The sequence below is a fragment of the Naegleria gruberi genome, assembly GCF_000004985.1.
Source record: "Naegleria gruberi genomic scaffold NAEGRscaffold_29, whole genome shotgun sequence".
Classification (NCBI taxonomy): domain Eukaryota; phylum Heterolobosea; class Eutetramitea; order Acrasida; family Naegleriidae; genus Naegleria; species Naegleria gruberi.
In genome coordinates, this window is record NW_003163298.1 from 348,302 (window position 1) to 373,783 (window position 25,482).

Here is a 25,482-nt window from a genome sequence, read left to right on the forward strand (position 1 = left end):
TCGACTAATTAGAAGAATAATCACCAAACAAGCCTAAAAAAATGCCACCAAGAAAGAAATCAGCCAAAAAGAAGGAAGAGGAAGAGAGTGACGAAGAAATACTAGAAGAACCAACCGAATTTAATATTACAATAGATGATGATGTTAAACCTTTCACAAACGAATATGATGAATTAGTTAGATTTGATTCTCTCGAAAAGCTTCCTTCCGAAGTTGTATTTGAAATATTTAGCTTTTTACCTTCTATTCCATACTATTTTAAATTGCAATTGTTGAGTAAATTCTACAAGGAAAAGTTTCAAGAAATTATTACCCAAACAAAACATTTAGATCTTGCACCACTCAATCTTCAACATCATGCAATTTGGCCTAAAGTATGTCAAATGATCAAAGATTGTGGATCTTCATTAAAGAGTATTCAATTTGGAGAATTAAATTACAAATGGAATGAAATCAAGGAAGCAATTCTAAAGAAATGTTCCAAATTGGAAGAACTTGCATTAGTAACTCCTACCATGTACTTTACTTCATTATTCAGAAAGGATGGCTCTTACTATGGATATTATGGTGGCCCTACTGTTGACTACTCTGAAGATAAAAAAAACAGAGATGTATGGTGTGATACTCTTACCACACTCAATGTGATTGGTTTAGAAAAGCCAAGAAAAGGCAGACGAAATCATAGTTACCTTCTCACAAGTGCCACTTTCAAATATATTCTTGAAAAATTCCCAAAGCTCAAAAATATTAATTTCATTCTTACTAATTATACAGAAATGCAAATTCAATCTCTTTATGATGCAGTTGTAAGAAATAGAAAGAGATTACTTGAGTGGAGAGAAAAGGGTGGTAGTACTGATGGCCTTTATGAACGAACTGGAATTTGGTATGAAGAAGCTATTGGAATTGTAGATTTTGATATTCCACACGATTTGAAAATCAATGTACAAGGAAGTATTGGAAAATTATCATCAATCGATGCTGCTAAAAATATTGTAGAAGTTTACAATATCAATCCAAATACCAAGTTTGAATTCTTATTCCAGAAGAATTCAAATGGTACATTACTAGATCAAATTATTGGTAGCCGTGCTGCTTACAAACAAAAACATCAAGGTTAGTTGACATTTTCCCATTTTTATAACATTCCAAAGTAATTAACTATTTATTGAACAATGGAAGTCTTATTTCCAACCTGTCTGCAAATTCATGGCTCAATATTTTAAAACAACCAAATGAAAAAATCAAAAATCTTTTAGAAGAAATTACAAAATGGGTGGCCACCAAAAATGAAGGAAAAATGCTTTCTTCTGGCATATTCGCCTTAATAGTTTCAGGATGTATTTTTAATAATGTTGGAAATTTTATCAAGAATCTACAAGTTATGTTAAATAATGGCTGGTCAGATGTCAAAGACCAAAATCAAGACTTTATAACACCATCAATCATTTCGAACGAGTTGTGCACTTTTATGATTGAAAAGGCAGGATGTAAACTTAATCCAACGACCGCTGCTACATTACTATCATCAGCTCTTTACTCTCACTTTAACTCACTTCCAATAGTTTTAAAGCTAGTTCCAGAAAAATTAGCCGAAACACCAACTGGGCAAGTTAAACCAACTCTCTCCCATGCCATTTCCAATTCTGATATACCTGATAGTGTAATTAATTATATTTTTGATTTTATTGTAAAGCCAAGTTATGCATTGAATGTGTTCACAAATACAGCTACTGGTGAAACTATTATTCATCAGCTGATTGCTGCTGACAGACTTGAACCTCTGCGTCTATTGCTTGACATGCTTAAGGAACAAGAAAGAATTTCAAAAATTATTAACATTCCAAATAATTCAGGAGATACAGCACTTCATATGGCCTGCAAAAATAACAAGATTCAACTAGCAAAAGACTTGGTAAATCATTATAGTGCTAATAAGAATTTATATAACGCCGATAATCAATTCCCTTATGATTTATTGAAAGTTAGCTCCCTTTCATTCCTTCCTGAAATTTTAAAGCCAGATGAGGAAAAAGTTGAAGAGCTTAAAGAGTCCATAAAACAGAAGGAAAAAGAAATGCTTAAAGCACAAAAGAAAAAATCTCCAAAAAAGTCAGCAACCAAACGTAAAAAGGAAGAAAAGGAATCTGAAGAGGAGGAAGAGGAGAAACCAAGAAGGTCAACCAGAAAGAAAACCAAAAAGGAAATCCCAGTTGATTTAACTGACGATGATGAACAGGAAGTAGTTGAGGTGGAATCTGAGGAGGAAGTAAAACCAAAAAGAAAGCCAAGAACCTCGAAAAAAAAGTAACAGTATTTCCAATGAGTATCAATAATATCACCTTAGAATTGTTTAATAAATTGACATTAATTAGAAACAAGTTTTACAAAAACCAACCTTTAAAAAATGAGAGAACCAACAGTATCGTATCTCCTTCCCTATCCCAACAACAAGATCAAAGCACATCGATTCGGAATCAACAAATTAATTTATTGTGGAGAGAATCAAACAGATAATGATCATCATGAATATTTGCTGTCTGGAGGAAGAGATGGTACTATTAAATGTTGGTCTTTAAATAATGTAGGAAAACAAACATCCATACAATCATCACCTTTATCATCATCGAGTCCATCATCATCTGATCATCATCATAAATATGTATTTAGTTTGGAAGAGCATGTAGATTGGGTAACCGATATGATTTTACTTGCAGATAGACATCATTTAATTAGTTGCAGTCAGGATAATACTCTAATGTTGTGGGACGTTGATATAAATGATCCGAAGCATTGCTTAACATACAGGTTAGTATAATTTGGAGAGTGGATGAAAAATAATAATTATTTGATTAGAACACATACTGATTATGTTACTTGTTTGGCTGCTCCAACAAATCATTCAGGACAAATGACCTGTTCAACATTTTGTTCAGGAGGTCTAGATTGCTCTGTATTTGTTTGGGATGCTGAAAGGTTATGCTCAATAAGATCATATTTTGAATCAATTAGTAATAATATAGTTAGTAATCAACAAGTCAATAATCAAGAATTTGGCCAAAAACCTTTCCAACAATATGATATTCAGAGCTTGCAAAATTATTATCCTCCTCATCTTAACCCTCAACCAAAGCATAGCGTCTATGCCCTTGATATATCAACATGTGGAAATAATGGTACATTAATAGAACAGCACATGTTGGTAGCGGCTGGATCTACTGACCAACTTGTTAGATTGTACGATTTGAGAACTTCATCAAAGGTTGGTAAACTAAGAGGCCACAAGGATAATATTAGATGCCTTAAATTAACAACAGATGGAAAAAATTGCATTACTGGATCAACAGATGGTACAGTTAAATATTGGGATTTAAGAAACCAGAGATGTTTACAAACATTCTCTTTCAATTCCTCAAAAACCTCTACTAACGCATCAATTTGGACCCTAGAGTTTGATCCATTCGACACAGATCAAGCCTCTTTTACAATTGGAACCAGAGATGGTTTTGTATATTATCTTGATGCAAAGAATAAGAAGATGTGTACTGTTGCAGATTTAAATTCAATGACATCTCAATCATTTAACAAGCATTCAGTTCTTTGCACTAGTATTGCTCCAAAAGGTGGAAAATTATCGAGCACAATTTGGGTTGGATCTACTGATTCAAATATTTATGAGTTCGAGTATGGTAAATTAGTGGATGGATTATCTGCATCTAAGGATCCTTACAGTGAAAACAATGCTGTACTGACTCCAAAATCTGCCTCCAACTCTTTTAATGCTATGGATATGTCGCCAGTATTTTCTAATCTTGTAGATTATTCTCCACTAACTCCAAAAACTCCAAGCAGAGCAAGAGCTAGCTCATTCCAAGTGCAGAGAAAGCCATCAGGAACATTGCATTGTCATCCAAAGTCAAAAATTCTTGGATGTCCTGGTATTATTGCACACTTTATATTGAATTGTAGAAAGAGAGTGTTAGTGAAGGATAACTCTGGAAGAGTTACTCTTTGGGATATTACCACAGGTAACATGATCAAAGATTATACAGAACTCAATAATACAATGACAGATGACGGAGAGGATTTATTTGAAACCTTATGCAACGATTTTTCTAAAGAAATGATTTCTGTGAGGAATTGGTTCACTGTTGAGAAAAAGTTGGGATGTCTAGAAATTGTACTCAATCCAAATGAATGCTTTAATGCAGAAAATTATGCCTTCGAGTCTGGTTTCAAAGATGCTATTGAGGAAGAAAAGGTCAACTATGGAGTAATGACCATTCAGGCTCTGTTTAGAAATTGGAAAGAATGTAGAAATGAAGTTTTATTGCAACAAATGTCAGAAGAGGAACGTAAAGAAAGAGAAGAAAGGCTCAGTACTGAGCAAAGAGAAGACCTCCCTCAATTACTACCAGAGCGTACATTTAATTTACCTGAAAATACTTCTGTAATCGTTCACTTTGAAAAGAATGATAGTGAGAAGAGCCCTTTCAAAAAGCAACTAAGACACTTTGATGGCAATGAGACCGAAATTACTCACATTCCTCAGTGGGTTGTTGATATTTTAAGAGGTATTCCTCCTAATGTAAACCCTCAGTCACACAAACTTTCATTCTACTTGGAGCCGGCTCATGATGAAAAGTATCTTGGACCACTTCTTCAAAATCATGCCAAGTTGGTTGCTCATAGAATTTTGAGAATTTACAAAGTTGCCTCTCACATTGCAACAAAATTGAATCTTGAGCTACCTACTGTTAAAGAACTGGAGGAATCAAAGAAGTTATATTATGAACTGAAAGCAAAGGAGCACGAAGAAAATCCTCAAATTCCCCTTATAACTCAACAGGATGACGAGAACTTTGATGAGTCCCTCAAGTTGAGTGCAGAACGTGATCCAAATTCGCAATGTCGCCCAGAAGAATTTATTGAGATTATTTGTTATGGAAATAGAATGAAAAATACTTGGAATTTAGCTATTGCCAATGCGTTTTATCGTCCAAATAATGTATCTTGGATAACCCTCAACTATAGACAACGATACAGAACCAAGTAATCAAGTAGACTTGTTTTGATTTGTGTAAAATTGTAAATTCAAAAAAGAGGGGAAATTGAAAAGATGGGCCTATTTGGTATGCTTGAACTGCACCAAAATGAAAGCCATAGTGGTATTCTTTCTTTCTGTCTATTGAGTCCAAGAATATTAAACTATCACATCCAATTAATTATTTCATTTATCTTAGTTATCCAAGTTTAAACAATCAAATATCAAAAAAATGAACTCTGTATCGGAAAAGATCTCACAAACAGCAAAAGACATTAACGAATTTGTTCACAATCATCCAGCTTGGACAGCCATCGGAACATTGTGTGTCTTGTATATTGGAGGTAGTATTTACTTTAGAAGAGATAAGCCACTCTTGAAGGATGAAAATGAGTAATTATTTATTTGGATCATCAATCACCAGCAGCCTTTATTTAATTAATAAAAATTATTTCATCCTCCTTCCTCATCATCAAATAATTTAATTTAATAATAATAGAGTAATAATTTATTAATATAATCAATTAGCCAAATGGACTCCATTCAAGTCCACGCTCATCATCATGATATTAATAATAATATTCATCTAATTTAATTAAAAAAAATGTCCAATTTATTCAATAAAGTAAAGAAGCTTGTCTCATCAGCAGCATCGACAATATCGGGATCCTCAACAAGAACATTCGTTGGAAAAGATATCAAGGGAAATAGCTATTTTTTGGAGGTGGATACAGGAAAGGAGAAGAGAACTGTAGAGTATTCTAAAGGCTATGATACCTCTGCTTTGCATTTACCTCAAGATCTTCCATTGGAGTGGGTTTCGTGGTTAAAGTATTTACGTGAAAAACCACCAACAGAAAAGGAATCCAAGATTTTGGCTGATTATAGAGAAAAATTAAAAGCAAATGGAGAAAAGTGGGATGAAGAACAAAGAAGACTCTTTTTACAAAATCAAGCAAATGAGGGAAATGCTAGAAATAATATTAGGAGTGAAAATGAAAATTATAGACCAAGTGATACACCACCATCTTTCCAATTTGTTGCAGATCGTCTCAAAGAAGAGGGAAAACTCTCTAATGAAGCTGCCACTTTGACAGAAGAATTTGAAGGTGGAGACAAGTCACAAAATGTAAGACTTTCAAAGATGTTATCTGCAAGTGGAGAATTGAAATCAACCTATTCAGCTAAGGAAATGGAACAATTGAGGAGAGGATCTAAAATTGCACAATACGAGGAAGAGCAAGCCAAATCAGAAAAAGATCCATTTGCTCATCTCATTCCAGATGCCAGATATAAGAGAAATCGTACTGATGAAGATGTTCAACAACTTCTTAACCAAGCTGCTGAAGAATTTGATTTACCAAAGGATATGAGAAATCCATCCAATCTCACTCAGGAACAAATCAGAAATGTATCCAAACATTACTCAAAATCTAGAACTAGTCCTTTCCTTGGTAAGAAACCACAAGTAAGAGCCAATTCTGGATTTGTAAATAATGAAGAAGAAAAGTAATGTGTTTTGTATCAATTTTATTATAAATTATCATTCGAAGTTTCAAGGATTAAGAAAAGAAGTTAACTTCAAGAAAATTCAGGCAGAAAGGTATCACAATATATGATAAACCTTGGTTTTATTTGCATGAAGAGTTCTTACATTGTTGTTTGAAGAAAACAGTTCCCTTCTCAATCAATGAAGAAACATATTCATCACTGGTTGGATACATTTTTGGCTTAATGAGAGATGAGACTTTGACTTGATGTCGAGGTTTTCCATAGAGATCAGCCAATGCTTCACTCGGTAATAAATACCATCTCAAGTGGCCGTACTTGGATTTGAAGCCATAGGTTTCTTCATCTCCAAATAGTTTTGTAATTTCTTCCTCAAAATCCAAAGTAAAGTTATTATTCTTGACTAGCTCAACTGACTGATCGAGTAATTGTTGAGCATTTTGTAAAATATCGGCATAATTGTGTAATTTCTTTGGTTCTGAGGTAAATAATTGATTGAACTTTTCAACAAATTCCAATTGACCATTTTGGAAAGTCACATCTGTCAACTTCTTTCTGTGTTGTGTTAAAAACTTGGTGAAATTGGCATGAATTGGTGCTGAATTGGAATCGAAATTTCTGTGCATCCATTCGTTTGTCTTTTCATTGAAAATATAATAAGGCAAAAACTTCCAACCATGCGTGGCCACAAAATCCATCGCATTAAGTATAAAGTCCACCATCTTGTCATCGAAAAAGTAATTGAAATTCAATCGTATCCATCCAGGTTTCAAATGAACTAGTGAAATAGGACTCTTATACGATTCCAATAAGGCTCCCTCCAATTCGTGAACTTCCTCTTGTGAAATACCGAGAATTTCCTCTCCATACGGACCTGCACAAGCACAGCCACTTCTCGTCTGAATTCCAAACAAATCATTCATGAGTAAACTAATGAAAGAGTGGTGCAAATAATAATCACCATGTTTGACTAGAAAGGAAAAGAAGGCCAATCTATCAACTCCTCCCATTGATGCTTTCTTGACCTGGTCCTAGAATGTGTAAATTTGGATTCCTACTCAAGAAATCAAAAGCCCTCTGTCTGTAATTCTCCTCAATTTTTGTAATCAATTCAGCTCCAACATCTTGTTTCAATTTGAATGCCAAGGCACATCGAATTGAGCCAATAATATCTGGAGTGCCTCCTTCCTCACGTTCCTCAATGATATTGGTATAACTATGATTGTTGGCATCAACAAAATAGACAGTTCCACCAGCTGGTCTATTTGGAGTCTCTGGAAATACAATTTCAGTCAACTACTAGAGGAAAATTTCAATACTACTTACTATTTTGGAATAGTTTCTTCTTGGCAACTAAAACACCAGGTGTTCCAGGGCCTCCAATAAACTTGTGTGGTGAAATAAAGATGGCATCTTTCTGATACATTGGATCATTTCTTGGATTCATGTCAATTGGAACGTATGGAGCTGCTCCAGCATAATCAAAAAAGCACAATGCTCCAAATTCATGACTTAACTTTGAAATTCGATCACAATCTGTCAAAACTCCGGTAACATTTGAACCAGCACTGAATGAACATATCAAAACTCGTTTTCCATTCTTGTACTTTTTCAAACATTCTTCCAAATATTCAAAATTCACATTTCCAAACTTGTCTTCAATAATTTGCACCACAATGGCTCCAACTTCTCTCCACGGCAAAATATTACTATGATGTTCATACGGTGATATAAACACAACAGGAATCTCTTCATGACCACTAGCATTCTGAACTAGTTCTCTAATACCAATACAATGTACCAATGTTGAAATAGCCGAAGTACTTCCACTTCCTTGAAATAAGACAACATCCGAATCTTCACCACCACTCAATCTTGCATTCACACATTCAGCAATAATTCTCCTAGCATCCTCTCTGAAATGAGTTGTCTGAAATCCACTAAACGATGAAGTAGTATGTGTATTTGCATAGGTAGGTAAAACTTCCTCAAACAAATAATCTTCAATGAATTTGAGTGGTTTTCCAGAGGCAATATAATCACAATAGGTTAGTGGAAGAAATCTATTTTCCTCAAATGGAGTTCTAAAGACTGCTTCACTTCCAATGATATTTTCATGAATATTCTTGATGAGGGAAACCTTGCTTTTCACAGTTTGCTTTCTGACACTTTCCTTTTCAAATTGTAAAGTTTCGTCTATTATCTTTTCTAATAACTTGTATTCGATAGAGTGTTCATCAAATGGTCGACTACTTCTTTGAGCCATCGTTCTCTTTGGACGAGTTAGTACAAGTGTCTTTTTGAACTTTTCAATTTCTTCGTCTGCATTCACCTTACGTGAGGATGATGTAATTGTAATTTGTTTGTTTCCCATTTTTTTATGTGGTTGAAATTGTTGAATGTTGTGTGGTTCAATTTAAAGCAGTGAGCCGTTATGTGTTCCAAGTACTAATTTCTTGGTCGGTATGGATAAATTTGGACAGGTTACCTTAAAAAATAACAAGTGCTCTCTCATTGTAGTTCAAGTGGAACAACTGCCCAGTTCTATCACTGTTGTAATCTAATGAAAATGTTCCTAGAGTGAAAATTCATTCTATGAAAGGTTGGGAGAACTCGAAAAATAGTTCGGTGCAGTGAATATGGGTATTTCAATATGATCTCAATAGAAGATAGAGCCGGTTCAAGTTGAAAATGATTTTACGAAAGTGGTGGAATAACTTATTTTCTTTTTCTACCTCTTTCTACCTTGGTTTTCTATTAATCTCTTTCTCTTCTTTTTCATTTCTAGTTTGATTTTAGCATCATCATTCCCTAAATTGGCTTCATACCATGAAATGGCCATTTCTCTAACACTTTCTTCTTCACAAAGCATATCACCTAAGGCAATTTGAGCATCCTTATCATTGGCACTAGCTAATTTCTCCAGTAAGTTATAGGACTTCTCGTATGATTGGTGAACTCCATTTCCTTCATAATGTAAATTTCAAACGATTGTTCGACACCATCGATCTCCTAGTTTTGTTTGAGCTTCATTGTCTCCGTCATTAGTTGGCTCCTTCAATCAGTTCAATAGTGATATCCACGAAAAAGAATACAGATCTGAAAAGATAATTTTTAATTAGATCATCTTCTCCTTCTTCTTAATTGGTCAAAAACTGAATTATTCAAAATATCCTGTGCTTGAGGTCTGATGGCACTGTCCTTTTCCAACATTGATAAAGTCAAGTCAATGATATATTGAGAATATTGACCAGGCTCTTCCATTTTCTTCTTTAATAATTGTGAAACTTCCTTTTGATCCTTAGTGACATAGAGTTGACTAATTGATGTAAAAGTGTCCTTAGTTATTATTTGATAAATAGTTACACCTAAACTGTAAATATCAGTGTTATAGAAATACTTGCCACCATATCCCAATTCTTTAAAAAACAATTTAAAATTAATGTCAGTTATCTCTTAATTACTTACCAGGTGACATGAATAGAGGAGTGCCAGCATATGAATTATTGGTAGAACCTTGATTTGCTTTGGCCAATCCAAAATCTGCAATAACTATTTCAATATTATCCTTATCTAAACTCTTTACAAAAATATTGGATGGTTTGATATCTCTGTGGATGAGTTTCATTGAGCTGTGAATATAATCAAGAGCGCTACACATTTGGAAAATGATTTGCAATAATATCTGTTCTGAACATGTAGAATCATCTTTGGTCAATTGAACCAAATCTCCCAATTCATAAAAGTCCATATCAATACACAACAATTGATCCTTACTAATAAAAAAGTCATTAACCTTAAGAATATTTGAATGGTGAATATTCATCAATTGAGTTCCTTCCTTCATAAAATTATTCAACTCCTCTGTTGATGTGTATTTGATTACTTTGATTGCCTTCATGGTGTTTGTTTTGGAATCAAAAGCTTTGAATACTGAACCAAAGGCACCTTGACCAATTTTAACCAAGTCCATATATCTTGAGAGTGGATTGAAGGATTGACTGCTACCTCCAGTAGATGAGATACTAGTGAGAGGAGTCAAAAACATACTGGCATCTGATGGGAAATCACTTGATTGACCAAGCTCAATATTTTGAATAGTTTGAAGTTCGTACGCTTTTTGAGATTTTAATTTCCAAACACAAACTGAAAATACCACTACAATAATAGCTATGATAATTATTGCAATCAACACAACTGGAATTGTAACACCAAGGATGATACCAAGAGTTTGATCATCAATGGATCTGGGAATTGAGTTAGAAACATTAGGTGCATAATAATAAGCAAGTTCTTGAACTGTGAATAGAGATAAGTGATTAGTGACACATTCCAAATTGAAATAGAGTTTACCTTCCTCTCTTTTGACAATTGTCATTGATTGAGTCAAAATACCAGAATTAGACCAAGTTTGTTTCACTGAATCATAGTAACTGCATGAAATGTTAGTATCTGTCTTGTCATTTGTAAACAAATTATTGAACTTGATTGAAATTGGTTTTGTAAGGCCACTGACAGGTACTTGAGCTCCACTTTCTTGACTATAAATGGATAATTCAAAAATTGGTCTATTTTCAAGAATGTTATTTAGTGTGGTATCCTTCTTGATCAATGAAGAGCTGTAGAATAATTTGACATTGTTTGGAATACTTAATTGAGAAGTAAAATCGGATGGGAAACTGGCCGAAACTTGAATAGTATCTTCAATCATTATAGAAATTTCCTTTCCATTCAATTGAGTTTCCAAATCCAGACTTTCAAGTGAATAAGTCCCCAATGTATTATTCGTAGTCAACCCACTCAACAATAAATATTTAACTTGATATCCTACAATGAGTGATTGTTTCTCTAATTTTGAGGAAAATCTCTTAATCAAAATAGATTGTAAATTTGATAGCTCAGTATAGTGAGTTTCGTCCAATAGAGTTAATCTTAATGCAGAAGTATAGTACTGCTTGGATTTGTCCATTCCTGAATAAGTCCAATCAAGCCACTTTACAAGATTATCAGTCATGGAATTGATGGAATTTTCATCTTGTAAAGTGAGATCGAGAATTGAGAAAATATCACAAATTATTGGAAGGACCATTTGAATAAGTTTTTCATCGACTTTGGATGTCAAACTCTGTACATTATTTAGGAGTGATAGCATTTCATTCAAATTGGAGTTTAGAGTTTGAATTTGAGAATTGGAAGTTTCGGTAAACAATCTTCCAGTGAAATTTTCAAAATTAGTTTCGTTTAAAAGGAGAATTGACATGAGGGAATTAATGGAATTGACAGTTTCAATCTTCAATGGTTCTACTCTTTTTAAAGTATAAAATTGATCATTTACATAATTCAGTTTAGACGAAATTGAGTTTGTAATCGAATTTGGAGCTTTCATTGTAATTGTTCTTGTAAGCGTTCCAATAGATCCATATCTATTGACAAGTTTTACAACGAGATTTAAATCTGAACCATCTCTACTGAGTGGAAGTCTGGTTACAAGGTTTTTCTTTAGAGTGTTGGAAAGAATTGATATTCTTTCTCCTTGTTGAGAATGAATTTCCATTACATAATTCGAAACTGGTTCTGAAGGTAAATTGAGACAAGAAATGGTCATGAAGCTTTCGAATGCATAATTAACAGCTTCGTTTCTTAAATTGTAATAGGAACATGAAAATCTTGGAGTATTGTCAATTCTTGTGGAAAGTGAAATATTCGATTGACCAAACTCATTCCAAGTTGACAACTCAAATGAATAAAATTCACCATCAATCAAATATTCATTTCCAATATTCAACTCTGATGTAACAGAATTACCACCAACATTTCTAATGGTTTCTCTATTTCTCAAGAATTCGTCCACATTCTCACCCACTGCAACATTCAATCTTCCTTCCACCAATTTCCAACTTGTTGTAACACTAGAAGTAGAAGAAATAAGAGTCTTTAAAACCAATGGACGATGACTAGCATGAATAGGAGGTCTATAAGGGCTACTAAGTTTTGGAGCTTGAATGGATGAATCAGTCAACTTGATAAAACCAATGAAATTGTAAGGAATTGAAACGAACGAGTTGGTATAGTAAACTATTAAATTGATAGAGTACATTCCTTCAGATAAATTCAAAGATGCTGGATTAAAAGTCAACGATTGTTGAGTATTTTGACTTGTACATAAATTTGAAGAAATGGTCAACTTGGTCAAAGGATCAACTTGGAAACATGAATAAGAATAAGTGAAATAATCCTTAATAGTAAATGTCGTAATGAATGGATCATCATTTTCAAATGTTATAGTAATGGCTCCATTTCTAATAGAATGTGTTCTATTGACTTGTGTCAAGACATGATCCAATCTGTCAAATGTTTTGTAATTGAAATAGTATGGAAGTGATAAACTTTCATATGTTTTCAAGTGTAATCCAACTACTTGTGCATTAGAATTGTATTCACTATCAATTAGTTCATTATTATAAATGTTGACTAATCTAAACATTTGCTTTTGAAAAACTTCAGCATTTAAAAGACTGAAAAATCCAGAAAAAGTATACGAAATGGAACTATTCAATGAATTCAAGCTAGATTCTACAATACAATTATGTCCAACACATGAAAATGGAGCATCCTTAACATTATCTCCAAACCAAGTGAAAGAAGGTGGTAAACTCTTGAGATTTGGTTGAACTCTTGTAATATCTCTTGAACTAGTTGCATAATTTAACAAGTTGACTGAATCAAGTTTCAAAGTGAGTACTTTCAGATAAGAGGCATCCAATGGAATGGTATTTAACAAGGAAATTGGAATGTTGATAATTGACTTGTTGTTATATTGTAAAAGATGGGATGAAATAGTTTGAGGACAATTTTCACATGTCCACACACGTTGAACTCGTTTGAAGGAATGGTAATAGTCATCTGTGTTGGATCTAACAATCAAATCTTGACTTGGTGGGAGAGTGGTGAGTAAATCATTGATTGAGGAAACAAAACTTCTTCCTTTCATAATGTTTAAAGATTCAGTTGAGTTGACCATCAATGAAATGTTATATCTGCTATCAGAATCAAGTAAAATTATTGATCCATGTACAATTGAGTGATCATATCCGAGTAAAATCTTGAAATAAGAACTAGTCCACAAGCATTGAACAAAATCCTTCTCACCAAATCTTGACTGTTCGTCCAAATTCATAATTTGATCACATGAGAAAATACTACCTGCTTGTTTTGAAATATTGAGAATGTTACTGAATGGAGAATAGATTAAAGCATTAGGAACATCTAGAAGGACATGATGATGTTGACATTTGTTTCCAGCAAATCCTTCATTACATAAACAATTATCAATTCCAATACAGCTACCTCTCGATGAGCAAACATTTGAATTATTGGAATAGAGACCAAAACAATTGCTGTGTTGACATTCCTCGCCTCCATATCCCGTGTTACAATTACATTGATTTGGAGCTTGACATTTACCTCTTCCATAACATACAGAGCTAGAATTGGATAGAATTCCAAAACATGAAGTCAAGGAACAATCCTTCTCTTTCCAGCCCTGATTACATGTGCAGTTATCATAGGAGCTACATTGACCATTACCTGAACAAATGTATGAAGTATTAGACGAAAGTACATTGTAACATTTTAAAAATTCACATCTACTACCACCCCATTCTTTTGGACATTTACAATCACCAGGTCCATCACATGTTCCGTTGTTTTGACAAACACTAACTCCAACAGATTGACCAGCACAAGTAAAATCATCACAAAAAGCACCAAAATAACCTATTGAACATGTACAGTTATTGTAAAAGTTACAGACACCGTGTCCAGAACATACACCTGGAGATGTTTTCACAATTCCATTACAATTATATAATTCGCACTCATTGCCATAGTATCCAAATGGACAGGAACAATTATTGTAAGCTGTACATTGACCTCTTCCAGAACAAACTGAAGAGTTGGAAACTGCCATACCAAAACATGTGAAATTCATGCATGCACTTCCAAAATATCCCTCCACACATGAACAATTGTTTGGTTTAATGCAACTTCCATGAGAGGAACAAACAGATGGGTTGGTATTTCTAATTCCAAAACAATCAAACTGTTCACAATTAGTGCCATTGTAAAGAGCTGTGCAGTTACAATAGTTTGGAGATTGACATGTTCCTCCACCTGAGCAAACATTTGTGGCCTGGTAATTGACTCCATAACAATCAAATTCTTCACAATTAGCTCCATAATAATTTGTATTGTAACATGTACATTCCAAGCTTGTACTGTTAAAGTATTTCTGGCTACTTCCACAAGATTGGAAAGACATGAGTCGAATAACATTATTTCCAGTATCTGCAATGTAGATTTCACCAGAATTTCCTAATGCTAATCCTTCAGGATCACTGAATTGAGTATTGAGAGCAGCCATGAAATCTGGAGAGCTTCCTTTAGATCCTGTTCCTGCAAGAGTTGAAATCTTACCATTAGTAACCTTTCTAATTCTCTGATTTTCCTTATCAATGAAAATCAAGTCACCTGTCGAGGTCACTTCTATGGCGCCAGGCTTGTTTAACGAAGCTGACAAGGCACTTCCTCCATCTCCTGAAAAACCAGCAATACCATTACCTGCCACTGTTGAAATAATTCCACTTTGTAAATCAATTTTACGAATTACATGATTGATATTCTCAGTAAAATACAGAGCTCCAGAATATAATGCTATTCCATCAGGACCATTTAATTTGGCATTGACTGCCAAATTTCCATCTCCTGAATATCCTGCACTCCCTGTTCCAGCAATAATATAAACATCCAAACCATCAATTTTAAGAATCATATTGTGTAAATAATCTGTCAAGTAAATAATGACTTTGTTGGGGTCATTAATCATGACGAAATGATTACTAGTGAAACTAGCTAGGTTATAGGTTGTTGGTGATGAAATTGGACCTCCTGTACAAGAACCTGCAATAAGAGAAACTGTGTATCCAGAATCCACTCTCTTCACAGCACAATTATTCTCCAGAAAGAATATTTTAGAATCGACCTGTCGTTGTAAGCCATAGTTTGGAGTGGTAATAACAGGACCAGTGGTACTAGTTGCACTGGATGAAGTTGTTTGACCAATGATACCTGCAAGATTGGTAATTATTTTGGAGGAGAGATCAATACTTCTCACTGCATAACTATTGGAATCAGCAAGTGTCAACACTCCATTCAAATAATAAACACTTGTTGGTTTTGAAAGGAAGGCAGAAAGAGCAGGTATTCCACTACCAAATTGTTGACTACTTGTACCTGCTATAGTTGAAATGGTGGATGCTTGTCCATCAGACACTGTTGCCTTTCTTATTCTATTATTTCCCAGGTCAGCAATGTAAATATTTCCATCGCCATACACAACATTTGATGGATTTGAAATGCAATTTGTGGCAGCCGACCCATCATTAAAACCTGGTTGTAAATTAACACCCACAAACTCAGTAATGAGATAGGGACTTTGAATAATGTTTTTTCTCCTGATTGTGTGACCAAGTGAATTGCAAATATACATGTATCCACTTGCAATAGTCAACCCTTGAGGTCTTATTAAATCGCTATTACCAACGACTTCAGATACAGTATTGGAAGACAGTTTACAAACTCGATCATTATTAGTATCAGAAAAATAGAGATTGTAATCATCACTTGAGAAGAATACTCCATACGGTGAAGCCAATTTCAAATTTAATGGTGGTTGAGTCATGTCACTTGATCCACTCATACCAGCAATACCAACTACTCTAATCACCATTGGAGTGCTATCCAATTGAGTTATTTTACGAATTATATGATTACCAGTATCTGCAAAATAAATCTCTGTATTTGCTGGATTAATTGTAATACCACTTGGACTACTCAACTTGGTTAGAAGAGCAATTCCATCCCCAGAAACATCTGCTACTCCAGTTCCAGCAATTGTTGTAATTGTACCATTCACATAAATTTTCCTAATACGGTGATTTCCAGTATCAGTAAATACAATGTCACCATTATTCATCAAAATTATGCCTCTAGGTTGATTAATTGCAGCATTGACAGCTGGACCACCATCTCCTGAGAAACTATTTGCCACGCCATTGCCAGCAATTGTTGTGATCTTTCCAGTTGAGTCAATCTTTCTAATTCTATTGTTTGATGTATCGCAAATGTACATTGGATAAATTGTGTTAGGTGTAATTGCAATACCAGATGGTCCTTTTAATGAAGAGGCAGTTGCTGGTAGATTATCTCCAACAACATTGCCGCCACCTGCCAAAGTTGTCATGTTAAAAATTGGCACCGAACAATGACTCTCAACACATGTCAAAACAAACACAACTGCTAGCAATAGAATGAAGGGAACTACAACCAGATTGTGTACGGACACATGCCTGTCCATGCGTGTGTGAGAGCGATGTGAAAGAGGCATGTTTTTTATATGATGGAAATTTCTCTCTGTCTCAGTCCTGGGAGTCTGAAAAAGTAAAAGCTGATTCTTTCAACCGACAAACAAAATCACTAGGGTGACAGGTTGTTGGAGCCGCGGTTTTGAAAGTTGGAGAATTTCAACTGCATCATCTAGACATTATTTGAATAGTAGTGGTCATAGTAGGTTATGGAATTTGATGGAATGTACATCATGATTTGGAAATTATTATTTTGAAAAATTCAAGATTTAGATCATTATCTGATCTTTCAATAACCATCACTATATTATTTATCATTATTCTAATAGTATTAATATTTGTGAAAATTAATATTTTAGGGGAAGCGAACATTTTCACTAAAATCATCATCACTGCTTGATAATTTGGAAAACTTTTAATCTAGCATTGTTCAGCATGGTCCATTTTGGATAAAATTGCTTCTGCTAATTTTCCTAATCGTTTTCAGTAATTATGTTATTTAGTAATATTTAATTATTATTTTCAACATAAAATCACATCTCAACATGTACTTCATCATCTTCAAAACTTTCTTCGATTACTACTATTTAAATTGCTTATTAACAACATATTTATTGTCAGTGTTGCACCATTTGGTGAATTTCACAACTTGATATAATATTGATGACAACCTGATTCATTCCAAGACTACACAACTAATCATCTTCAATCATCTATTGAGTATTCATGTAGTGAGAGTTGTTGATGGTGATACAATTATTTGTAAGATGAATGATGGAGTGAATGAAAGGATTGGAGTGGACACACCCGAAACGGTTATTCAGTGATGGAATTATTAAAACATTGGTTTACAAAAGGAAAATGGAGGCAATGACTAAAAGGACAACAAAGAGACTAGAGAAAATTGGAGCAGAAAAACTCATTACAGGAGTAGGAGAGAGGGAAGTATTATGTACATTATTAGGAATACTCATTACAGGATTAGGTGTAGGAGTACTCTTTTCAGGTGTAGGAGTGAGGGAAATGAATTTGTTACCAAAATTGAGCTGCAGCAGACAAGTCAACAACCATTGGAGCATTCATAAATCCAGAGAATGTACTAGTAGCACAATCAATATCCAAATTGATCTTAATCTTCATGGTTAGACCTTTCCATTTTGACTAACTGGAACAACATCGAACGACAATTCATTTTCCAAGAGAATTCCCTTAATAACAGTTGATGGTCCAAGATTTTGGGTGGCATTAGAGAGGACAATAGTACCATTGGCAAACCATGATGACATATAACCAGTGTAAGAACCTTGAATTCTTTCCAAGAGAGCACCAGGATAAGCTGGGGTAGCAACACTCTTACGGAGTTGTTCAATGATTGGAGTGAAAATAATTGGGGCATTCTTGAGAGCAATATTGTTAGCAACTGGAGAGTTCAATGAAGCCAAAGTGATCATTACAAAATCAAGTTCTGGAACAACCAATGGTTTGGCATTGTAGCCGTAAACAGAACCTCCCTTGGTCAAGTAGAACAAGTTATTTTTGTCATCATACATGGTTTCAAAAGCACCCAAACCAATGGTGAATGTAGCATCGTTAGCCAAGAAGGTTGGCATGATGAATTGTCTCATGGCATCCTTTGAAATTGGAACAGGGCACGCAGTGGCATTGTTAAGAGAGCTATAGGTGAAACAAGAGAAGAATTTTAACATATCATTAGCAGTACTGTACATGCCACTCTTGGGCCAACAACATGGTCAAATAATCTGGATCTCTACCAACAACCATCTTGGAAAGAATATCAGAAGAGTAATCAAATCCAGTGTTAGTCATGCCCAACTTGTCGAAAATGTTAGTCTTACAGAATTCTCTGAATGATTTACCTGTAATCAATTCAAGAACTCCACCCAAAATGGTAAAGTCAACATTACTGTAATAACGATCACTTATGGATGGAGCCATAAATTGCAACAAGTCAACTGTGGTCTTTCTGTATTCATCAAAAGTCATACTGCAATTATATGGATCACAAGGAGAAGTTCTAGACAAACCAGCACCGTGACTCATTAATTGTCTGAAAGTAATCTTGTTAGTTGCTGTCGTAAAGTACTTGTTAGTATATTGAAAGTCTTTAACATAGTTAGTGATTGGTTCATCAATACTCTTAATAAGACCCAATTCTTGAGCAATCAAAGCAGCCATACTGGTAAAAACTTTAGTGACAGAGGCAACTCTAAAGATGGAATCGGCAGTTGGAGTTTCAGTTTCCTTACCCTTAGTACCAACTTGACCAACACCTTGGTTCATAACAACAGTATCTCTATATTTGGCAAGAATAATTCCGGATCCATTCTTTACACCATTGTCAACCAAAATAGATTTAACCATATTATTCTTGAGTTCTGTTAAAGCAGATTGAAGAGTTGAAACATCAATTTCTGCAGATCTTGGAAGAATGTTACATTTAGGGTTTGCATCAGATGCCTTCAATACTCTGACTTGAGACTTGAGAGATCTAGCACTTGCCTTTGGATTGACATCAGAACTTATCTTAGTGTAAGCAACGAACCAATCAAGACCTGGCATCCAGAAGTACAAGTTGCCACATTTGAGAATCTAAGAACTTCATTTCCGTAACCTCCCTTAAACAATGTCAAAGAATCGATATATGCAGCTTCTTGAATATCTCTAATAATGAAAGCATTATTTGGTTGGTAATCCAAATCAAAATTAACATAATTTCCACCCAAATTAATGTTCATAATAGTTTGACCATCTTGATAATACAAAGTGGCATTGGTTCCATCAGCATTACACAAATAGGTACCTTGGTACTTGGCTTGATCTTGAGCTGGAGGTAAAACAAATGCTGGCATGACAGAAACATATTGACTCATAAGTGTTCCAACAGCCTTAGCATAAATTTGTTCAGCAATATATGTAGCAAAGACATCTCTATTGGAAGAAATTGAAATGATTGCAAACTTGTATTCTGGAACAAAGATCATGTGAGTAGAAAATCCGAGAACGCTTCCTCTCTTAGATCTCTTCCATACGTTATACTTGCTATCGTGACTCATTTCAAAGGCAAAACCAGTTGCATTTTGAGCGTCTGGAGAAATATATTGAGGAGTGAAAAATTCACGAACAGTTTGACGAGTAAGAATACTTTCATCATTCAAGATTGAGGAGGCATAATAGGTCAAATCTTGCAATGTAGAGTAAGCATCCATGGAACCTTCACACCAACCAGACTTTAATTCAGAATCGAATGTGATAGTGGCATTGCCAGCATAGCTAGGAGCAACATGAGTGGAAACAGTGAGGAGATCAGAGACGAGACCAGAGTTGGACATGGAGGCACTTTTCATTACATCCTTAAGATTAGAAGAGACGGATTGACCATTAATTTTAGCAAGAGCTTGACTCAACCAACAATAACCAAAGTCAGAATAAACTGGTACAGAGTATGGTTCATGTACAACTGAAGAATGTCCAGGAAGACCAGAAGCAGCCATTGCCTTAACAACTTCATCATTAGAAAGATTACAATCAAATAGTTTGCAAGGAGCTTGTCTTCCGAGACCACTCATGTGTGTGGACAATTGTCTCAAAGTAACAGAGGAAATTGGAAACTTGGAGAATGTACTAGTGAGAGCATCATCGAGTTTCAACTTTCCAGCATCTCTCATTCTGAACATTTGAGTAGCAACCAACAATAACGAAAATTTCGTAAAAAGCAACCATGGAATTAAAATGCGATTTTTCTATTTTTTTTTATTTGCCAAAATTTCTTTCAATTTTTTGAATACTGATTCTCTCTCCTTTCCTTCATCTGTAAACGAAAAACCATACAACAACACATTTGAAGGTGGAATACGTGTATTTCTATTTTGAACTCCAAAATCCTCAAATTCTTTTGACTCATCATTCCATTGGAGCACAGAGAGATGAATTCTCTCATCATAATACAATAAATATTTTCCAACCTCATAATAATCTTGGCTCATTTGAGTTTTAAATGCAACCAGTGTTTCCAATTGTAAATGTTTTAGAAATTGTTTTTTCTTATCAGGAACAAAGTAATCATGAGATGAAATTTGAATTCTACTTCTTCTAGTGGTTTCTTCATTAATGGTGACAGAGTTATTCGAAATTGAATTTTCTGTCAACCAAAAATCCAAATTGGTTTCATTGGAAAATAAAGACTTTGTTTTTTCTATAAAATAATCTTCATACCATTTCCAAGTTGCATCTGCAAGCATTGATTTGATTTTGTTTAATCCTTTTAATAAATCTAATTCGAAAGCTGGTGGTGTGATAATGTCAGGAACATTGTTAGGTACAACATTATTTCTAAATATTTCAATAACTCCATCCTTTCCATTCAATCCTACCCATTTAGAATTATCATAATTAAATTCACGAACTTGCAAAACAGGTTTGTCATTTTCCATTTTAATTTTAAATCCATGAAAATCAGAAATTCCTTTAAATGTATTGACATTATCTTTAAATAAGGATTTAAAATCAAACATTCTTTCTAAAAATGATATTTCAGGAACATTTTTAGAATAAATTTCTTTCTTTTTTTCAATAAATTCAAGAGGACTATGACATGAATTATTTTGAAAATAAATTGAATGAATTGAAAAAAATTGATCTATATCAGTATGAGTATGTCCAACAATCATGGTGCCAATAATTACTTTTTTTACCCACCCCAAACTAACTAATAAACCTGCGAATGCTACAGCGTACTTGTTTTTGAGTTCTTTTGAGCAATTGTCTGCTTGTAAATACAGAATTGATGGTAAATTTCCTTTTTCTTTTTTTAAATTATATAAATATTCATACAGAACTGTTAGTGCCAAATTGGCTCCACCTTCACAATTAGGAAGTTTTAATTTAATCTGATATTTTCTTCCATGTGAAATTAGTCCATAATTTGATATGTTTAATTTTTTAACAGCATTACTATTTTTAGTAGCATTGGCAATTACTGGATATGGTGTTGCTTGTGCACCATCAATTATTATAGATAAATACTTGTTTGGATTAGCTATTGCTTTTTCTATTTTTTTTTTAAAAACAAATCTTTCTCCACAACATTCATTAATATGTTTGGCTCTTGCTTTTTTTGCTTTTTCTTGCTCAACTTCATTTGTTGATCTCTTTAAATTATTTAATCTAGCACACTCATCACATTTTCCTAATCTAGTATTTTTTGGTAATTTAATATTGGGAAATAAGTTTTTTGCTTGTCTTTTAAAAGTATCCAACCTATAGTAAGCACCTTCTTGTGATGAGACATATATTTCATATATTGGTTTCCAAGTATTGAAACCAGTAATGTGCATTTCATTTGCATTAGGTAATGGTTCAGCAAAGTTTTCTGCGAATACTGAAAACCAAGATTTAAAATTTGTGAGCTTTTCACTATCTTCCTTAATTGGTGAATGTTGTTCGTCAATTTTAGATAAATCAGTCTTTTTGGATTTTTTCAATTTATATGAAGAAATACCATAAATATTTTTGAACATTATTTCACAAACAGGTTTTCCGTTAATTGTATAGTTGTTTGAGTGTTGTGTAATATTTCCAACAAATTTCAACTTGTCTTTTTCCTTCAATCCTGCATAGAATGTTCTTTTTTCAGTTATTTCCGAAATTGTAAAATTAGTATTGCAATGCTTAACGCAACAATTTTTCAAGATACATGAGGAAATCGCATTATCATTCAATAATTGTTTTGATTTTTTTCCTAATTTTTCCTCTGGTGATCTTAATCTTCGTTTTGTTGATTTGTATGTACGTTTTGGTTTTGTATTAATATTGGCAATCTCTGATGAATTAGTATTATTATTAATATTTTTATCACGATTTAATTTTAAATAAAGATTAATTGGTGATTCATCCTCTAATTCCGAGTTATTAAAATCTTGATAATTATTATCATCATTGTCCTGTTGAAAGTATGAAAGTAATTCACTTGCAGACATTTTTTTTGGAAATATTTTTGACTAATTAAGAAAATTAAAATACAAGAAAATCACAATAATTGATTTATTCTCTTAAAGTATATAATTTAAAACCAAAAACAATTGGACAATTATTTGGTAAATATTTTCAGCCGAAAAGCAATGCAATTTTTGTGAAAAATGATTCATCATTAAATTCCGAATACAATTTAATTTTCAAAGATGTTTATTTAATAAGGCATTAAAATTGACTAAAAAAAATGTCTTCAAGTGAATCATCACAATCAACAAGTAACGAAATACAAGAAAATGTTGTTGGTGATAATATTTCATCATCAAAATCCAACAATAATTTACCATCGTCCACTAGTACTTCTGAATCAACAATTGATGTTCATGAATCGACACCCGATTCATCTAAAATTCCGGAGCAAACAACTAACAAGCAAAATTCAGAAGATGAGAACTCCTTTGAAACCTATTACAAATTAGGGGACCCTGTAAATATTAAGGGAAAACCAACTGATCTCTTTAAAAGCATTACTATCAAGAATACTGGAAACCAACTAATCAGTGAATCTGTTGTACGATTTAAAAAATCCAACATTTCATCATTATTTTACATTTTAGGAATTAAAAAATTAAAAAAGTCATTTAAGGTGTGTGGAATTTTAGAAACGGATTTCAGTAAAACCACTGATCTTGATCACGAGTGGTTGGAATTGGTTGACGAGAATGATAAGAGTGTAAAAACATTTAAAACAAGAATTATTAAATTAAATGAACAACCAACCAAAAAAAATTCCAAAAGCAATTCTGTTGATACCTCCTCCAAGAATGAAGGTAGAAAATATGAAACAAGATCATCTAAAAAGAAAAAAACAGAAGAAGAAGAACATGTACTTGAACAAGAACAACAATCTAATTCCGAATCTGAAGAAGAAGAACCACCTCCAAGAGTAGCCAGAAAAAAATCAACTAGAAAATCAAGTAAAAAATCTGAATCAGAAGAAGAAGAAAAAGAGGTTTCTCCAAGAGTAGCCAAAAAAAAACAACAACAAGAAAATCAACAGGTAAAGTAGGAAGGCCAAAAAAGTCCGAGACTGTTTCAGTGGATGATGATGACATTTTATTTTCAGATATTTTGTCCAATAATTCTAAACCTAATTTAAATTCAAATACTATTAGTAACAGCTCAGTCAAATCAGTCACCAAACCAACCAAATTAAAAAATAATTCCAATAATTATGATGATAATTCAAATAATAATTTAAATAATACTTTAATCAAATATGATGAAAATTTAAATACAAATCCAAATACTAATAATAGAAATATTTTCAGTAACAACAAATTTAATAATAATAATAACAATAATTTAAATTATAATAATACTAATAATATCAAAAATTATGGTAATAATAATTATAATAATTATGATAATGTTATTGACTTAAATAACTCACATAATTCAAATAATTTTATTTTTAATTCAAATACTAATACGGAACAAAATTGTTACAACAGAAACAATTTCAATTCAATTAATAATAATTTTAACAATAATTACAATCCCAATAATTATGAAAATGTATCAATTTACAATTCAAACAATAGAAATAATTTTTTGAATTATAATAATAATTTTGACAATCATCATTTAAGCAATGATAATTCTAATAATTATTCAAATAATTTCAGTGCAAATAAATACAATAATATGAATAGTCATAATAATTATAATAATTGGAATACCAATGACAATATTTCAAATAATTATTTAAATAATAATAGAAATAATTTATGGAACAATTTCAATTCTAATAACAACTATCATCCAAATGCTAATAACAATTTTACTAATTATCCAAATAATAATACTAACAATTTTAATAATTATCCAAATAATAACAATTTTAATAATTATGCAAATAATAATAATTTAAATAATTATGCAAATAATAATTATAATAATTGTAACAACAATACAAACAATGGTCCTATTAACCTCCATAACAACACGATGATGAGTGTGTTGCATCATGTCAATAATATGATCGACAATGAAATGGATTTCGAATTAAAAATGATGATTAACAAATTAATGGATAAATTAAACCAAACAGAGGAAAAAAACACTTTATTGAAATTAATTGGTTCAACCAGGAATTTACATTATAGAACCCCAGGTAATTCCGAGAAAAACTCAAAATTGAAAGAATTACTATTCAAACTTCTTAATGATGAATAATTAATTTTTTTAATAAAAAATTTCGTAAAAATGTGATTTTTTGCCTGACGATTTTTACCAAATTTTTGTTCAATTTGGTCAAATCACCAATACGAACCTTAGTGGTTGCATCACCATTTCCAGAGAACAAACTTGATATGTTTCCACCTGGAAACATAATACTACTAGCAGCAAAACCCGATGACACTGTAAAGGCAGCATCTTGGATAGCTTGAGCATCGCTTGGAGAAAACTTTGCTTCTAAGAAGGTAGAGCAGAAAAGCAAGCAGCTTAGAAAAATTA

The 25,482-nt window shown here is 33.0% G+C and overlaps 7 protein-coding genes across 7 annotated transcripts; 4 read left to right on the top strand and 3 right to left on the bottom strand.

Annotated features, from left to right (window-relative positions):
* Window positions 1-41: 41 nt before the first annotated feature.
* NAEGRDRAFT_58290 (uncharacterized protein) lies at window positions 42-2,375 on the top strand (the record flags this gene model as incomplete). Its single annotated transcript, XM_002676159.1, has 2 exons — window positions 42-1,116; window positions 1,566-2,375. 2 exons carry the CDS (start codon window positions 42-44, stop codon window positions 2,309-2,311), a joined length of 1,821 nt encoding a protein of 606 aa, XP_002676205.1. The 3' UTR covers window positions 2,312-2,375.
* Window positions 2,376-2,911: 536 nt separating this feature from the next.
* NAEGRDRAFT_49758 (uncharacterized protein) lies at window positions 2,912-5,056 on the top strand (the record flags this gene model as incomplete). Its single annotated transcript, XM_002676160.1, has 1 exon — window positions 2,912-5,056. The coding sequence occupies one exon, from the start codon at window positions 2,912-2,914 to the stop codon at window positions 5,054-5,056; it is 2,145 nt and encodes a 714-aa protein (XP_002676206.1).
* Window positions 5,057-5,648: 592 nt separating this feature from the next.
* Window positions 5,649-6,605, top strand: NAEGRDRAFT_80058 (uncharacterized protein; the record flags this gene model as incomplete). The annotated part of the gene is made up of 1 exon (XM_002676161.1): window positions 5,649-6,605. One exon carries the CDS (start codon window positions 5,649-5,651, stop codon window positions 6,555-6,557), a length of 909 nt encoding a protein of 302 aa, XP_002676207.1. The 3' UTR covers window positions 6,558-6,605.
* Window positions 6,606-6,857: 252 nt separating this feature from the next.
* On the bottom strand, window positions 6,858-8,927 carry NAEGRDRAFT_68592 (uncharacterized protein; the record flags this gene model as incomplete). Its single annotated transcript, XM_002676247.1, has 4 exons — window positions 6,858-6,899; window positions 6,958-7,523; window positions 7,579-7,827; window positions 7,880-8,927. The coding sequence occupies 4 exons, from the start codon at window positions 8,925-8,927 to the stop codon at window positions 6,858-6,860; spliced, it is 1,905 nt and encodes a 634-aa protein (XP_002676293.1).
* Window positions 8,928-9,654: 727 nt separating this feature from the next.
* Window positions 9,655-10,379, bottom strand: NAEGRDRAFT_36959 (protein kinase; the record flags this gene model as incomplete). Its single annotated transcript, XM_002676248.1, has 2 exons — window positions 9,655-9,972; window positions 10,022-10,379. 2 exons carry the CDS (start codon window positions 10,377-10,379, stop codon window positions 9,677-9,679), a joined length of 654 nt encoding a protein of 217 aa, XP_002676294.1. The 3' UTR covers window positions 9,655-9,676.
* Window positions 10,380-18,116: 7,737 nt separating this feature from the next.
* On the bottom strand, window positions 18,117-20,660 carry NAEGRDRAFT_49762 (uncharacterized protein; the record flags this gene model as incomplete). The annotated part of the gene is made up of 3 exons (XM_002676249.1): window positions 18,117-18,285; window positions 18,695-19,547; window positions 19,796-20,660. The coding sequence occupies 3 exons, from the start codon at window positions 20,658-20,660 to the stop codon at window positions 18,117-18,119; spliced, it is 1,887 nt and encodes a 628-aa protein (XP_002676295.1).
* A 2,549-nt stretch (window positions 20,661-23,209) lies between these two features.
* NAEGRDRAFT_68595 (uncharacterized protein) lies at window positions 23,210-24,031 on the top strand (the record flags this gene model as incomplete). The annotated part of the gene is made up of 1 exon (XM_002676162.1): window positions 23,210-24,031. The coding sequence occupies one exon, from the start codon at window positions 23,210-23,212 to the stop codon at window positions 24,029-24,031; it is 822 nt and encodes a 273-aa protein (XP_002676208.1).
* Between the last annotated feature and the right edge of the window lie 1,451 nt (window positions 24,032-25,482).